General features: G+C 39.5%; 1 protein-coding gene across 2 annotated transcripts in view; it reads left to right on the top strand.

The window, feature by feature from the left end:
- xpo1b (exportin 1 (CRM1 homolog, yeast) b) overlaps positions 1 to 17,317 on the top strand; it is a 28,446-nt gene continuing 11,129 nt past the window's right edge. Inside the window, exons 1-13 of one of the 2 annotated variants that reach the window (XM_062400790.1) lie at positions 1 to 342; positions 1,931 to 2,062; positions 2,334 to 2,435; positions 5,707 to 5,779; positions 7,172 to 7,233; positions 11,289 to 11,333; positions 13,465 to 13,646; positions 15,103 to 15,151; positions 15,274 to 15,393; positions 15,512 to 15,640; positions 15,721 to 15,879; positions 16,388 to 16,585; positions 17,038 to 17,176. In XM_062400790.1, coding sequence (XP_062256774.1) covers positions 1,937 to 2,062; positions 2,334 to 2,435; positions 5,707 to 5,779; positions 7,172 to 7,233; positions 11,289 to 11,333; positions 13,465 to 13,646; positions 15,103 to 15,151; positions 15,274 to 15,393; positions 15,512 to 15,640; positions 15,721 to 15,879; positions 16,388 to 16,585; positions 17,038 to 17,176 — 1,384 coding nt within the window. In that variant the 5' untranslated portion in view covers positions 1 to 342; positions 1,931 to 1,936. The remainder of the gene's footprint in view (positions 343 to 1,930; positions 2,063 to 2,333; positions 2,436 to 5,706; positions 5,780 to 7,171; positions 7,234 to 11,288; positions 11,334 to 13,464; positions 13,647 to 15,102; positions 15,152 to 15,273; positions 15,394 to 15,511; positions 15,641 to 15,720; positions 15,880 to 16,387; positions 16,586 to 17,037; positions 17,177 to 17,317) is intronic. The other variant, XM_062400791.1, reaches the window with a different exon arrangement.

Below are 17,317 nucleotides of genomic sequence, written 5' to 3'. Positions count from 1 at the left end.
TTCAACCGGTTGCGAGTTAGTTGCTTGAGAGAGGAGAGGAGGCGCAGGCACACAACCTCCACACTGCCCGCTGGAAATCTATCAGAGTCACCAATTAATTAGTGAAGTCAGGTTTTCTAAAATGTATCGGAGCGACAGATCGCTGGGTTTGCCGTGGTAGTAAGAATTGGAGTCCACATCAGGGGTGGTTAGCAGCCAGACATCACTCACTGCTGGAATCGGAGAGTCAACGCTGCAGAATAGGAAGTCTTTCTCCAATCAACTGTGGTCCTCAACTACTCCCTTTATATTTCAGTGTCTTTGGCCAACGCCACTCTTTCCAGTCAGAGCCTCGGACTTTTGGTAGGTAACTGGTCTGAAGCGCCAACCTGCTATGCTGTGATTACCTTGACTGTGTGTGTGTGTACATGGGATCCAATGCATTGTCCTGCTGGGTTGAAGTTGTGTTAGCATATAGTTCACATCGTCTGTCACAGTGCACCTGAAAAGACGAGCAAATTCAAAATGCAGTAGCATCCACGGGATAACAGCTGCCGACTGCCCGCTAGCTAGCGTCCACCACTTTATAAGGATTAGCTAACGTCAGCTGTCATAGAAAGTGCTGTAACTTAACCTAAGTAACTGCACAGATAACGCAGGCTGCATGTGTTAACGGTGTGACCGCAGATGAATAAGTAACCAGAGAGCTGTGTGGATAAATCCGTGCCTCTCCCACTACAGCAGCATCACTCGTGTGCGTGATGTGAGCGGATGTCAAGGTGTTGCTAGGTGCCTAGCGGCAGCCAACGTGAACTTTCTCTCTTTGTAGTGTAAATAAATTAAATTAAACTATTGTGACGAGCTGCTGCAATTGTTTCTTTGGGGCAGTTGTAATACACAGCATCAGCTTCTCCAAACAGTTCAAATATAGCCTGGGTGTAATTCTGAGCGCTCCCAGTCCCTGGGACCACTGGTGGGAGTGGTTGTAGTCAGCAGCGAACCATCACATGTGAACTGTTTGTGCTCCACACTGCTATCACAAACAGCTAGCCTCGATGCTAGCTCCTGTTAGCATTGTGTGTGTGAAGTGCGCAGCCTCTGCGCCAACACTCTTTACTTTAGCCCTATTTCAGGTAATGCTAGTAGCTCTGTAAACACAGTTGTAGGCTGCACTCAGTCTCTGTTTTAACCGCCGGTGGGCTGAAGCTGCTGAGTGTGTCATTAGGAGGAGTGAGCGCCGTCACATACGGATGTAAACAACGTGACGTCGTCTTGTATATTTGGCACGTGGCTGCTGTAACCTCCTTAATATGATCGTGGAGTAAGTGTTGCGATGAATCTAACGGAGTGTGCAGCGTCCTGTGTAGTAGCTGCTTATTTCCTTTTTGAATCTGTTATTTGTTAAGGTTCACTGGAGATTTCATTGACGCTGGTGGCATGAATGGTGTGTTCGCCCCTTTGCAGATCAATGTTCATGGGTTTTTGCAATCATGTATAGTAGGTATGTGGTAACCTTAAGTTTTGAGATATTTTCACAGTAACACTCTGGTGTTAAAGGCCACTGGGTGGGACAATTAAATTAATTTGTCGTTTCTGTCTGAGTCCTCGCTTGCAATTCCAGACTCCTGGGGTAGCTCAGGACACCTTGTCTAGAATCTCCAGCCAAAATGCAGATTTCCAAAATCAGAAATATACACAGTTTAATTCTCCAAATCATAAAAACGTAAACTTCTCTTTTGTATACTGTCTGAGCTGTGTACTGTCTGAGCTGTGACAGGCTTGTGGCACTGTGAGCTGAACTTCTTTGAATGATGGCTGGCTGCAGGGACTTGGGATGTTTGTGACCTGTTCAGCTGTTTGGAATTGTTTCTAAATGCACAGTTCACATGACTTTGCCTATTGAATGTGTTCTGTGCACTCTTGACCCCTCCCTCTGCTGTCCTTGTTACAGAGCTCTATGCCAGCAGTTATGACAATGTTAGCAGACCATGCAGCACAGCAGCTGCTGGACTTCAACCAGAAACTGGATATCAACCTGCTGGATAGTGTGGTGAACTGTCTATACCATGGGGTGGGACCACAGGTCAGTTTTCGAAGCATATACAAATGCACAAAGTGCAGGTGTGTGTGTAATTTATAATTACGCCTGGAGTGTTTTCAACATGAATGTTAACTAATACCTAACCTAAAAATATAGTATGTTAATTCTTAATTTCCTGTTCCACCTGTAAAATTAATTGACATGATGACTGTTTAAGCACAAAAATGTGTGGAAATTGAAGTTGCGGTGAAATTAAATATCTTGACCCCACCTCAGTGTTTAATCTAATGTGTAATTCATATTTGCATCACAGCAAAGAATGGCACAGGAAGTGTTGACACACTTAAAAGAGCACCCGGATGCCTGGACGAGAGTGGACACCATCCTCGAGTTCTCCCAGAACATGAACACTAAGGTAAGCCATCTCAGTTCAGAAAACATTGGTGAAAAGACGCTTACTTTTACTTTGTGGACAGAGACTTTTACAAACAATGTGTGGAGAGAAACAAAACAAAAAAATACACTAGGTCACAGTGGTTTGTTTATAGCATACTTTTTTATAGAAAATATGCTATATGGTGGATCTTTAAAAATAAATAAATAATATAAGAACATTATTTGTATATCACTTTATCACTAAACAAGGTCACAAAGTGCATCACAAAATACATATATATTTAAAAAAGGTACAGAAATGTAACGAAAATATTCAATTCAATCTAATTTTAAGCACCAAATCATAGCATATCAAGGTCGAGACCTTAAACAGTAAAGCGTAAACTGTTAACAGTAATGGTTACGTGTGTGTGTGTGTGTGTGTGTGTGTGTGTGTGTGTGTGTGTGTGTGTGTGTGTGTGTGTGTGTGTGTGTGTGTGTGTGTGTGTGTGTGTGTGTGTGTGTGTGTGTGTGTGTGTGTGTGTGTGTGTGTGTGTGTGTGTGTGTGTGTGTGTAAGGGAAAGAGCTCCTGCTATTTCACTCCTCTAACTTAATCAAACCATCCTATCACCGGAATTGATGTCAAAAGTTGTCTTGTGTTAATTTGTAGTCAATTGCAATATTGTTTTTTAGTTTACTCCCTTGTCATACAGAAAAGGGCCACACAAAATACTAGTGTTAAGATATTTCTGTGCTCACTTGAAATGATACAGTGCACATAAATTAGATGGCACTCAAGATGCTGGAAAATCCAACCTAGTTTTTTATAAAGAAAAATGATTGTGGTTTATAAATGATGACATCAAGTCGAAATATAAAATGGGCTCCCCCATTCGGGCCCATTTGTCCTCCAGGCTGCAATTCTAACTCTTCATTAAATGTGATTTGGTGAATCAGTTTTGCAAGAGATAATAAGGTTAACAAAGGCCTGGCATAATTACTGGTTAGATAAAAAGATGCAGTGAACAGATGTGTAGCTTATTGAAGGCATGCTCCCTGAAGCATGTCAGCGTCACCTCTTACCAGCCTTACAGTTTCATGCAATGAAACATATCTTTGTAATAGATTGATGTTGATTATCTTAAAAAATCATTTTATTCATTTTATAAATAATTCATTAACATTCCTTGAATCTCTTCTGTTATTTGAGGTCCTCAGATTAGCATGATAACTGTGGCCATCCTATGTTTGGTGATTCAGCTGATAATGCAAACTGACTGTGAATAGTGAAACCAGTGCTTCAGTTTTCAGAAGTACTTGCAAGAGATTCACAACTGTATCAACAAAACAGAATCACTGATTTGATCAATATTTAAACCATATCTATATCCATTGAACGTCTGTCTGAACCCAAATGAAATAATCAAAGTGCCAAACAACCCAAACTTCCTCAAAGTCACAGTGACTAGTTTTTTTTCTGTTTTGCTTGTCCAAGTTTGCTTTTAACACTGACATTCTTTACTAATGTCTGAGTTTATGTATCATCCATATTATTAATAGTTTTAAATTTGTAATTGGCATCAGAAATTGGGGTTAAAGGATAAAAGAGGAAATTAAAGTTAAAACCGCTTGAATTCTGCATTTGCCTTGTTTCTTTAGTTTAAAAAGTGCATAATTTTCAAAGCACTTTGAATATTTGGCCTCCTTTTTCTTTGTATCTATAGTCTTTATAATATTTGAAAAAACATGTAATGAATTCAAGATGTGACTATTTGATGTTAATCACAATGTCCATTATGTTTATGGCTTGTAATAGGAAGAAAAGGGGTGTGTCATCCTGTGCATCATGACACAGCTAGACTTTGACGGCAGGTCTCCACAAGGTCTACCCTTTTTGAATTCCCTTTGACTGAATTCTGTTCATCCGTCTCTATTGCATCTGTTTCATTGGACAGAGGAATGCCATTGCAAAGTGCCTTGTCATGAAGGTGTCTGGGGTTTAAAGGAAAAACAGATACTTATTTACAGTTTTTGAGTTTACAATATCCCCATTTAACACTTGGTTGTATTAAACTTAGACACGCGTTTGGTCGTGGGGCATTACGACTATAACTGGGGTTTTAAAAAGCTGCATTCTTGGTGGGCGTCACATCAAAATCAGCCCTGTGTTTAAAAAATACAAAGCTGCATTGTTGAGGGTGTGATGCTTCAGGTATTGGTGAAATCAAAGAGGTCCAGTTTGAATAATACATACATGAAAACAAAAGCTAATCAAACTGCACAGTGCTTTAATATTTTGGTGGAGGATTTACTTTATATAGAAGGTTATCATTTTATTTACAGAAGCCATGATCTTAATAAAAAAAATATTCATTGTATAGAATAATTTCCAAGGAATATGCACTTCCACATGCTTCATTTACAACTGCAGCACTTTGACCAAATGACATCAGGTGTCATTGCAGTAAAACCTGAGGTGTGACTTCTTTGTGGGGCGACCCTGCACTGGCACCCCTGCTGTATCAATAAAATAGTTCCATTAAAATTAATGCAAGGGATGTAGTTTTCATACGCCCAACTTTTTCATGTAAAGTTGCTCTGAATGTGACTTCATTGAAATAAAGGCCTTTTTACAACACATGGATATTCTTTTTTGCACAAGTCCATTTCAGCTGTGATTACATTTCACTGTTTTAAACCTAGCTGCTCTTTTGAACTTAAGCTCCAATCTGTCTGGTGTAAGAACTGTACCTGTGCGTGGAGACATGCACCTAGCAAGCAGATGGAGACACTGATGGTTCAAACGTTGCCTTCAGGAATTGCAAATGAAAATCCGATCAAGTTTTTTCAACAAATTCAAAGCAGTCCCAATCGAAAACCAGTTGTCGATTGACCAACCTTCCATAGGTTCCATAGTCTCTCTGAAAGAACGTTTAACATTGCCCTTGTTATGTTTTCTAGGCTATTAGACTCAACCTTGGAGCAATCCGAGCCAAAGCTGCTTAATGAATTGTTTTATTTTTCTGCTGTTTTTTGCTGTCTGGTGTGATGCTGGGAGAAACAGCAGGACTTCTGCAGTGTTCCAGCTCAATGCTGCTTGTGTAGATATAAAAAAAAGATGTGAATTTTCTGCATACTACAAAATCTGCATGAAAGCTGTGGTTCAGTCAAATCCAGTGAAGAAATGCAAGTTATGACAGACTGGTTCACTTCATACTATTTTTGGTTTGTACAAAAATTACACAGTGCTTGTTGTTGACTGTGATCATAAGGCTTTATACTAATGCTTCTCCCTCCTCTGCGTGTTACAGTACTATGCTCTTCAGATTTTGGAAACGGTTATCAAAACAAGATGGAAGATTCTTCCCAGGAATCAGTGTGAAGGTAACATTTTCTTTTTTGGTCTAAATGACCAAATCCTGGCATTCTGTCACCATTGGTTGCTTTTTAAACATTGTGACAGGCTTTTGCCAAGTTGAGAAGTATTCCCCCGTTAGGCACGCTAGTTTGCTTTGTGCTCGACTGGCTTGCACTGGCCACTGCAAAATGGTTGAGTTCTGTTCTATAGAAGTTGTTTTATTGCAGAAACCACTATAAACACCTGAGCACTGATTTTAATGAAGCAGGGATACATAAAATCAGAGTTATCAGCTCAATTTACAATGTAAAGGCCCCAATTGACGAATTTTTATGTGACAGATTATTCACATGTTTGTGTAGAATAACAGACATTGTACCCACAGGAAAAATAAGGTTCAATGGATTAATGATATGCATAAATCTTTGCCCCAGTGTATTTTTTAACTAACTTTAAGAGTTACTAAAGTTAGAAGTTTTCACATCCAATCTAAGAGATTCCATTATGTGTCTATTATTATTATTATATTATGAAAATAATAGTATGAAAAGTTGTTTACAGTATAAATCCTACTTTTTAAATTCAGGACAATCAGTAGGAACATTAAAGTGTACAGAGTGTGGTAATGTATCAGGACCATAATGTAAAGTTTTAAATTTTATTTTTGCATAATTGCCATTTTATCTTACTGCCTACAGCTGAAGTCATTTGAGATGTATTTTTAAGAATCTGAAAAAAGTGGGATAAAATGTCTAAAGATTTTGGTATGAGCAAAACAGGAATTTTTCTGAACTAGAAAAACATGATAAAACAATCATGTGCAAATCAATGATTCTGCCTCCCTCCATTCTTTTATAATTTTGCTCAAAATTCATTTTTTCATTGACCTAAGACTTCCCTACTTCTGACCGTAGATGCCTGAATTTTGTTCAAGTGGCAAACCCAGTGCAGGGCGACCGGCAAGTATGTATTTTCCCCCCTTGTGCCAGAGTATTGCCTTGTTTTTCGGCTCCGCTCACCATGTCAAAACTGAGTACAGTTACAGTCCAGAAACAACCATGAGGGAGCTGAAAACAGTTTTTAAGATGCTCTGCTCACATTGACAATCTTGACTTGTCTGTGAAAACAACTGGGGACATGCCGCTTCCACTGAACTGACCAAACTTTTTCCCAGTAGAGAAGTTCAGTGGGAGCTGCAGCCCATATCCATTTATTTACAAACTGGCTTGGCAGTAGTGAGTCAAAAGAGGACCACGCCTTTTAAAAAATTCACTGGGATATGATTTTCAGATTCAGCTACTTATGAGCCAGCAGACAGAGTAACATGCTCCAGGCAGCTGGTCATGTCAGGATATATTTAGATTTACACGTTTATCTGGTGCACACTAACTCCTCCTACATCTTTGTGTATTTTCCAGGTATAAAAAAGTATGTTGTTGGTCTCATAATCAAGACATCATCAGATGCATCAAATGTGGAGGTGAGTAAATTTAATTTGATTTAACCCAAACATTTGGGGGGTAATTGTATGGGTGCACCAATGTTGGACTTGTAGGGAGTTGTCAAAGATGGCAAGTGTGTTGCGTGTTACTAAAATTCTTAAATTGAATTAGACTTTTTAGTGTAAAGGTTAACACTTAACTGCACTGAAGTTTCATTCCACCACAACCTTGTTGACTAGTAATACAGAATCTAGTTTATTTAACTGTCTAAGATTAGTCATGTGTGATTATTAGAGCCCGAACAATTAATCTGTAAGCCAATAATATTTAATACAAGTCTTTAACAGACATAACATGTAGGTATCTGTTTATTTCTGATAAACTCTGATATGAATACTTACATTTTTCGGAATAAACAATGATAAGATGGCCATTTATGTTTATATTTCATGACCAAAATTTCCTTTCTGAATTCAAGTTCTTTATATTTGGTTTATGGTTATACTTTGAAATATCAAGCCTCAAATAAATTGTCACAGAGCTTGAAAACCTCATCTCAAGAATCATTGCCAATTTTTAGACTTACATACATACAACGGCTAGAATTATAAATATTTTACTCCCTCATCGGTTGGACTCTAGTAATAGGGGTAACTATAGTGCTAAGTAATATACCAAAAATGCAGACTTTACCACTTAAGCAGAAGGTAGAATTGTCAAGAAAAAAAGCAGAAGGTAAAACAACTCAAGTGAGAATAAGTGACTTTGGTTGGTTGTCACTCGTCAGGGTATAACACAACTGTATGAATGTAGCGTGGGAAATAGGAAGTCATGGTGTGTGAGTGTCTGTAATAGTCCAACCTAACAAAAGTAACAAGTCATAGCAGAGGCACTATTTTTCCCTTTAGTGACTAATATTAGAAGTATTATTGCTATCATGCTAAAAGCAATAGCACTGCAATACTAAAAGCAAAACTGAAAAATTAGTAAATAAACCATAAAATGAAACTATAGAGCGGCAATATTATAATATGTATAGTTGTTCAACTTTTGAATTCATACATTCATTGCTACCCTTCTCAATCACAACAAAGTGTACTTCGTCTTGTTGACCTAACGTTAGCTTGAATAAATCTTAGCTCAGCTGACAGTAGAGCAGTTGTTGAAATGTTGCCAAACCTGCATGAATTGGGGAATGTAACCGGATTATGTAAGTAGTCTGTAATTTTTGGTGTTATTCTTAGACTGAAAGCAATGATTTCCAAAAATCAGTCAGAGACGGGTAAGATGTAGAGGTGGCAGGATTTGAGGGCGAGCCACGAGTGGTTGAGTGACACGAATGAGAGAAGCATCAGTATCTGCAACCTGGGTTTATAGCCTCACAGTTACTGCTCCCTTATCCTCTCAAGTTGGACTGAGGGCAGATTAGAAGCTCCGGTGACTCAATTTTGCCTCTTGAGGTACAAAATGGACATGGTCCAAGGGTCCAAAAAGGAGTCATAGTTCATGTAGACGCCTATGGCCGAATTGAAATAAGACTCTGTGGTCTGCAGAGGTTTAACACTATTTGCGGCATCAGCTTGTCCCAGTCCTAACACTGCCACCTACCAACAGAGCTACAGTTGGAAAGGACGGGAAAGTTTTAAAGCCCCTTGGTTTTTTAAAGCTTGTTTAGTTGTTGAAGCTTTATACTAGAATTTAACAGTGCAATCATCAGACGTTTTGGTCTCGTTGCTTGCCACCGCTATTAGCTCTTTGAAAAAATGGTCACCAAAGCGCAATGAATCATGGGATAGGTTGGCCTGAGAAGTATCCACCCGTTGCTTGGGGATGAAAGGATGCATTTGTTGGCTGCATTTAAGGGAGCCTTAGAAATGGTTGCGCTGTTGTGACACAATCAATCTTCAAATGCAGCCACAGAAGGAGGTTGTCCATACATTGCGACACAGCTGTTGTCTTTGACATAAAATCAAAACTATTATTTCTTCATTGTCTGTTTCAATATAATTCTTACTTATTCCCACTTTTAAATGCACATTGAAAAATAAACTAGAGTTGAGATCAGACAGTTGACACTGTTTGCTGCCAGACAATGTTTTGAGGCAAACATGTTTACCTTTAACAAGAGGTTAGCCGTGGTTAAGAGTCAGTTCTTGTTGAGGCTACATTTAAAAATTACAGAGTGCTAGTGCCAGCTAAATGAAAACGCTGTCTAGCTCTAACTAATGTACAACCCCCTTGCTGCTAGTATTTAACTTCATGCTGAGAAAGGAGGTCTGGTGTTTGCATGATTCTCAAGCACGTAAAGCCTGAAACATGCTTCTGCGACTGCGTCTGCGTCTTTTCACGCCGCTGTGGCGCAAGACTCGTTTTCATTCATGCTTCCCCAACCGTTGCGCGTCTTACAAAGCAATTCCGCGCCAGTACACTAGGCGGAGTAATGCTTTTTGTCGAAGACGACGTTAGAGACGCCTTCTTTCTTCTTCGTCGATTGTTTATTTACATAGCCACTGCGGCTCCTCGTAGCCTTTTTCTGGCGGACAAATCCGCCAGTCAGTGACAGGTTATACAAGTGATCATACTATCGGATATCTTCTGCCAAGTGCTCTTCTATTTGGTCCATATTCGTTCTTCTAAATCTTCCGCGATTGCTGCTGGTATTATGGGGCATGAAACCGGAAATGCAGCTCCAGAAGGGATGTAGAGCAGACCAATCACAGCCTTGCGGGCTGAGTGAGCTTGCGGAGCTTTGCCGTAAATTTTAGAAAAGGGGGTCGACACCCGTCAGCACGTAAGGAGGGATACATAAGCACGTAAGGGACCCGGAAGGGCTCTTGCGCTTACGGGCCCGTGAAAACGCAGAAGCATGTTTCAGGCTTAACTCTGCAAAACATTACACATTAAACCAAGATGCACAGACCATTTGAAGCCCATTCAGATTATTGAGCCAGCCAAGCAGCACAGGTTGTCTTTGATTCTATGAATGGTCTGTTATTCAAAACAGAACCCAGCTATTTATAAATATATTCCATTAAGCTTGGAAACTCGTAAGTTGCAGTGTGAGAGAAAGTATTACAGTGTGCTTGTTACATATATTACTTGGTGCACTCCAGCATCGAGCATGGTAAATGGAGCCATGCTAGAACAGACCTGGTATTAACAACACTGGGAATTCACCAACTGTGTCGATGCGCCTTGAGATCCGATCGCCTAGACCAATTTCAGAGGTGATCTTGGAAGCATGTGGCCACATTCTAGTCACTTTTAAAATGCAAGTAGGTCCCGGGTCACATATGAAGCGCTATCTACTCAGCTGATATCCTCTGACCCACTACAGTATTAAATGGGTAAAATCTTTCTGCATAGCAGATCTTCACGCAGCTCATTGATTCATTCAGCCTCTCCGGACTCAGCCTCCTGTCTTTCTCTCTCTTTTGTGCTGACACAATTAGACTGACACACACACACAAACTCAGACTCATCTGTAAACTCAGACTGGGTTAAAACAAGAATATTTGGTTTTTGCTACCACAAATCACCCACCTGGAAAAAAGCGGATCCATTCAGAATGCATTTTAATGCCAGGTCCAAACAAACAAATTTAGCACTGTCCATTTGTGATCGGAATCTCTCAGGACAGATTTCAATACCAGTTTTGACCAAGGCCTTTGACATTTTGAATCTTACGGTGTGAGGGACTATAGTAAAGCCTTTCAAAATACAACACACAAATATGAGCCCCATATTTCAGCCTAACCTAGTGTTTGTCCTACATTTCATCACAATGGGTGCATGTGACATTAAGTTAGAAGGGCATTACCATCATGATTAGATCCTGGTTGAAGGCATAGCATGCTACATGCTTATTAGCTCACTAACACTGATCAGAATAATGCTTGGTACAGAATGCTGAAGACATTTTTTCAATATTCTTTATTCAGTTTGGTTTAGTTGGTGTCCTTTTTAGTCTAACAACCTTAGTCTGGTTTGTGACGTTTAATTCTACATATTATTTTATTACATTGTCACTATGTTGTAAAAAACTGAATGTATTAGTAAAATATCTCCCCTCTTTTGTTTTTACTTACTACAGAAAGAAAAGGTGTACATTGGGAAGCTGAACATGATCCTTGTTCAGGTAAGTCTTTAATACTAATAACCAGTCTAAATAAACTGTTTTCAAAAGCGTGCCATATATTTCAGCTGATTTTACACTTCAAACCCCCTGATCTGATGTAATGTTTAGTTTATGGAATAGTAAAGATAGTGTTTCTCTTTTCTCCACACTGAAAACTGTGATACTTCAAGTCAGTCTGCAAGAGTGTTTTTGTTTTTTCAAATGAACAGCATTGTCTGTATGATGCCGGCCATTTTTGTGCTCTGCTGAAACACTGCAGAGTTTCCCTAAGCCGCACATAGTTGTGTGTGAGTATATTGTGGCAGCAAACTGTTTCAGTGAAGTTATCCACACTGACAGGGAAAGAGTAGTACACCGGAGCACAGAACCCGTTTCAACACTGCAACTTGAATCCTACTCACTGGCCAGGACAATTGGTAGAGTACTAATAACCACATGTTAGTTTGGCAAAATGCATACTGTTGCTCAGTACTTCCTGTTGGAAAGTCCTGAGTCGTCAAATGGCAAATCAGAGTTGGCATGTTTAACAGCTTTTAGGCGGATGTAAAGTTGAGGTGGATGACATAGTGCTAAACTGTAAGTTTGTTTTAGACGAGCAGTGATTTATTCCTAATGTTGCTGCTTGGTTTATTGATCTTGAATTAATAGTCATTCTAGACTACATTGAGGGGGCAGTGTTATCCATTTATAACCTTGACTTGGGCAGCATTCCACAATCCAAATTCCCCGGCCACAGTTTTTTACTCTTGAGAATAACTTGAAGTATCTCTACACCGTTGCCTCACTGTAGAGCTTTGTGCAGTGCATTGATTTGCTCAAACCCTCCTTGTCTCTCCTGCTCTTTCAAACAAATTTAGCACACCTGTCTGTCATGCTCAGAGAAATTCCACTACATCGTTGGGTCCAATGAACCTTCAAAAAATGTATGACAGAGCTTAGCATAACACCAGTTCTCTTTTTGTACCTGTTACTCAAGGTGCACACAGGATTGTCTATCACAGAATAAAGTAAACTGTCACCAAACTATATGGGAATCACAGGGGTGTAGGGGGGTGTATGTGCACAACTAGCCGGGGATTTTAACAGATACAATAAATCATTTTCTCACTCTCTCCAAATGTTGTGTCTGTGATACACAGTACTGTACAATTCATATAAGAAAGAGATGCTGACTGTTGTTATATAAATAGAATTTCAGGATAACTGTGGATTTTACAATGCTGCTGCCTCATTGCTCCCCCTCAGTTTTTGTAATGATACTTTTTTACCTGAAGATGTCAGTCCTAATTAGTCTATGTGGCTCAAACCGTCAGTGACAGTTAGGTTCACAATTCCTTATTAAATTTGAATAGTAATTCTTCTCAAATGTCTCAGCCGATGTGTGAAAATTCATGGTTGGGGCTTGATGCCAGATGCAGGAGAAGCACATATTCTTGTTGAATGTAAACTGGGATATAAGATCACTAGTCATTGTTCATGTAGCAGTTGTCAACCAGAAAAGTGGCACGATATAAGTACACAACAACAACATATTATATAACACATAGTCCCAGTGATAATTGTACCCTCACTTGAGGAAAGTGCTGCATCCTGTTAATGCTCTGCTGCAGAAACAAGTGTGTGCGTGCTTGTGTGTGCATGTCTGTCTGTCTGTCTGTCTGTCTGTGTGAGTGCATGTGTGTGCGTGTGTGTGTGTGTGCGTGCGTGCGTGCGTGCGTGTGTTCAATGTATATTTGAGAGAGGGAGGAAGCTATTGGCTCACTGGCTACACGAGTGACTTGGCATTAATGCCAGTGTAATGAGTCACTGCTTGCGTCAGCGTTGTTTTGGCCTTGAGGGACTGTAGAGCTCCAGATTCCACTCTCATACTCAGGAAGGCTGTGCTCCAAACATGTGTGTCCAAAATTTTTGTAACAGTGTGGTGTTGGCTTGTTCTTGTGTACATGTCATACAGTCTGTGACATGTCTACAGTCTATTTACTATTAAATGCTGATAGAAGGTTCTTCTGCAAGATTAAACTGTGGCACGAACTTGTCTTGATATTGAAGAAAGGGATCGTTATTTTAGCAGGATTCACAGATTTGTGAATTATTTTTTAACTCTGATACATGTGTGCTTCTGTGTCTTCAGATCCTGAAGCAGGAGTGGCCCAAACACTGGCCCACCTTCATCAGTGACATTGTGGGGGCCAGTCGTACGAGTGAGAGCCTTTGTCAGAACAACATGGTGATTCTGAAGCTGCTCAGCGAGGAGGTCTTTGACTTCTCCAGTGGTCAGATGACCCAGGTCAAGGCCAAGCACCTAAAAGACAGGTCAGCAAGCTGCAATGTTTTATATTAAACCCTGGGAAGAAAATCACCTTAAAGAAATGTATTCTGATTATAATATCGGAAAGACATACAAATTGCTTTCATCATTCTCCTCATTATCCTTGCAAGCCCACAGGGTGTAGAATATCATTAAAATCTGATTTCTAAATATTCAGCTTAATTAATTATAGTACTAATAAAGCATTTGTCTGTCCATTGAGTTTCACCAAATTTAAAGAGTCCAAACTATTGCAGCACTTTCAGGTCATCAAAAAATGATCTCAGTGTGATGGCATTTGGAAATATTACAGGCAGTTAATCCAATAATTTCATGATGTGATCTATATCTAACACAGCTGCAGGCAAACAGCCTTTGTCATGCCCTGACTGCATGGCTGCATTTGCCATAAGCTATTGAGGCCTTTTATTACCACAATGTTGCATTTGACAAGTCGATCAGTGTTATTCTTATAAATTATATGTATTTGATTTGATGTGATGCAAGGCAAATCAAAGATAAATACGCTTTTTTCCCTCATATCCAAAGACAGTTGTCTCCTGTTGAGCTCAATTGATTGTGGTTGGTGTTTCATTGCATCATCAATGTATTGCTCTGGTTTGCCTACAGATCATTTTGCTTCTTTCGTATTCAGATGTTCCCCAGTCATGTTCACTGGAGCTGAGGTCTTGTAACTGAGGGGAAAAGCTGCTCATGTTAAGTTTTATGAATCTCTGAATGTCCGTGACAGCTGTGGCCAGAGGCGTTATCTTTTCAGGTTGTCTTTCCGTCTGTCTCATTCTCATGAACGGGATACTTTTGGAAAACCTCCAGGAAACTTCTTTAAATTTAACAATAACGTCCAATTGATCTCAAGAAGAAACAGATGACAGTTTACGGTCAATTGTCATAGGTAGAGGGCACTTTCACCTCACATTCTTCTGAAGACAAGATATTTGAAATGCCTGGATGGGATTTACTCTGCTTTTACTTTATCACTAGAGTATAATTTATCTTTGGTCTCAGCACTGTCACAGACTTCATACAAAATTCTACTTAACGTTTTGTGCACTGTTATGTCTTCTTCTTGTGTGCAAAGTATCTTCTAATGGGTAATAATAATTTCACTTTCATTAAATAAAACAGGGTTAATATGCAGAGGCTTTTTTTTCAAATGGAAAATGTCATATTGATAAGTGAGTGTTAAGAAAATCAATCACATTCAGTAAATACATTGTAAAAGAGAAAATATTGTATGTAATGATCAGTTAAACAAAGCTCAGTAGGTGGCAATTTCATTAAGCCAGACATGTTTCACAGATAACATAAATATGTTTATTTCAACCTCAACATTTTGTTTTCAGGAGGATCTGTTGAAAATCAGTCGCAGCATTATTGTATGTAAATGTTTTATAATGTTTAATGTAAATGTTCCTAATAGTGTCTCTTTGTTTCTTTTAGCATGTGCAATGAATTCTCCCAGATATTCCAGCTTTGCCAGTTTGTTATGGTATGCACATCATCATCTCTTCTTTTTTTTTTTTTATTTCTGCATGGTTTTACAATGTTTTATTCTGTTACAAACCAGTGTTTATTCTTCAACTTTTTGCTAACTCATTGATTGCACCTTAGGAAAATTCCCAGAACGCCCCCTTGGTCCACGCCACTCTGGAAACCCTCCTACGTTTTCTCAACTGGATTCCTCTGGGTTACATCTTCGAAACCAAACTGATTAGCACATTGGTTTATAAGGTGTGAACACACACAATATCCCATAGCAACTTAACTTTAATTGCTTAACTGTTCCTATGTCAGATTAAATTATTGAAGAAAAAGCCTTCAACTGAATATCTTTTTCAACTGTTTCCAGTTCTTGAACGTGCCCATGTTCCGCAATGTGACACTGAAGTGCCTGACAGAGATTGCCGGTGTCAGTGTCAGTCAGTATGAAGAGCAGTTCGTCACACTCTTCACACTGACCATGTGTCAACTCAAACAGGTCGGTGCAGATTGAAACAATTCTGACAATTCCCTGTCTAAACTGCTGAGTAGAATTTAATTCTGAATATGTCTGTTTAGATGCTGCCTCTGAACACCAACATTCGACTGGCCTACTCCAACGGGAAGGATGACGAACAGAACTTCATCCAGAACCTCAGTCTGTTCCTATGCACATTCCTCAAGGAGCACGGGCAACTCATTGAGAAGCGGCTCAACCTCCGAGAAACATTAATGGAAGTAAGTCAATCACAGGGAAAACATATTTTATTTTCTATAGTGGAGTTACTGCTCATATGCACAGCCTGGAGCGGATTAAACAAAATAGTGCAGTGCTCGTTCTAATCCTGACAGTATGCTTGGGAGCTTCTTCGGAATTATTCCTTGTCATTAGTGAGTCCTCTTCAAACAGTTCTACAACATAATTTACTTTACCTCACTTTTTATTGTTTGTGTGCTTCTAATATTTTATGGGGCCGATTGACTTTGAGTTTATCAGACCTGGTTTGTGAAGATTTTATAGTCGCTGATTGCATGTTTATTCATTTTCTATTAATTTTGAATGTATCGTATTCGACACTGCACTTCCTATGACCACTAATAATACACATGCCAAGTTTAAAGTTGATCAGATTAACAGTATGGGAGATATGATTTCAACATACAGATTGACAGTTTGTGGAATTGATTATTGCATTTTAAAAACTCATGTAAACCACATTAATACTGTCATTGCTCCCTCTTTCAGGCCCTCCACTACATGCTGCTGGTGTCAGAGGTGGAAGAGACTGAGATCTTTAAGATTTGTTTGGAGTATTGGAACCACTTGGCTGCGGAGCTCTACAGAGAAAGTCCCTTCTCTACATCCACGTCCCCTCTGCTCTCTGGCAACCAGCACTTTGACGTGCCACCACGCAGACAACTCTATCTGCCTGTTCTCTCCAAGGTACAGCGCACAAACAGATATAGTCCACTAATAAAGAACGAACCATTTCCTGTACATTGATTTATTTAATTGGCATTGTACCTTTTTTCTCTTGATAATATTTAAATCCACACCAATGCAATCTGATACAGATTGACAATTACATTTTGGGATATAGTAACATGGCCATTAGCTGACAAATTCAACATTATATGAAGGTGAAGCTGACACAAACAGGTGGTGTTTAGAGGTGCAGTAGGGTTTCAGTGAATGCAAGCTCAGTCATAGCAGAACCAGCGGGCACTGGTCAAGCGACAAATACTTTACAAACTGCTGTCAAAAGAGTTGCTAGTTCCAATGATAATGAAAATCAGCAGTAAAACTAAAATAAATGTGTCGTGCACAAGTATCAAATAAGCGAGGCAGTTCTTCAACGTGTTGACGTGCTGACCAGTTTTTATCTCTCGCGACAGGTGCGTCTGCTAATGGTGAGTCGGATGGCCAAGCCAGAGGAGGTACTGGTGGTGGAGAATGACCAGGGGGAGGTGGTCAGAGAGTTCATGAAGGACACAGACTCCATCAACCTCTACAAGAACATGAGAGAAACACTTGGTATGTATCAGGAATTAGAGCATTCACTGACATTATTCTTAGTCCTCTTTTTCTTGGCCATTTTTTTTGTATATGTATTATTCAATTGATCATACCCAAAAAGAGTTTGATTTGTGCATTACTTCTAATTGATGTATCCAC

The sequence above is a fragment of the Platichthys flesus genome, chromosome 12 (assembly GCF_949316205.1).
Source record: "Platichthys flesus chromosome 12, fPlaFle2.1, whole genome shotgun sequence".
Classification (NCBI taxonomy): Eukaryota; Metazoa; Chordata; class Actinopteri; order Pleuronectiformes; family Pleuronectidae; genus Platichthys; species Platichthys flesus.
The sequence above is the reverse complement of the archived record's forward strand: the minus strand, read 5'-3'. Positions and strand labels throughout refer to the sequence as shown.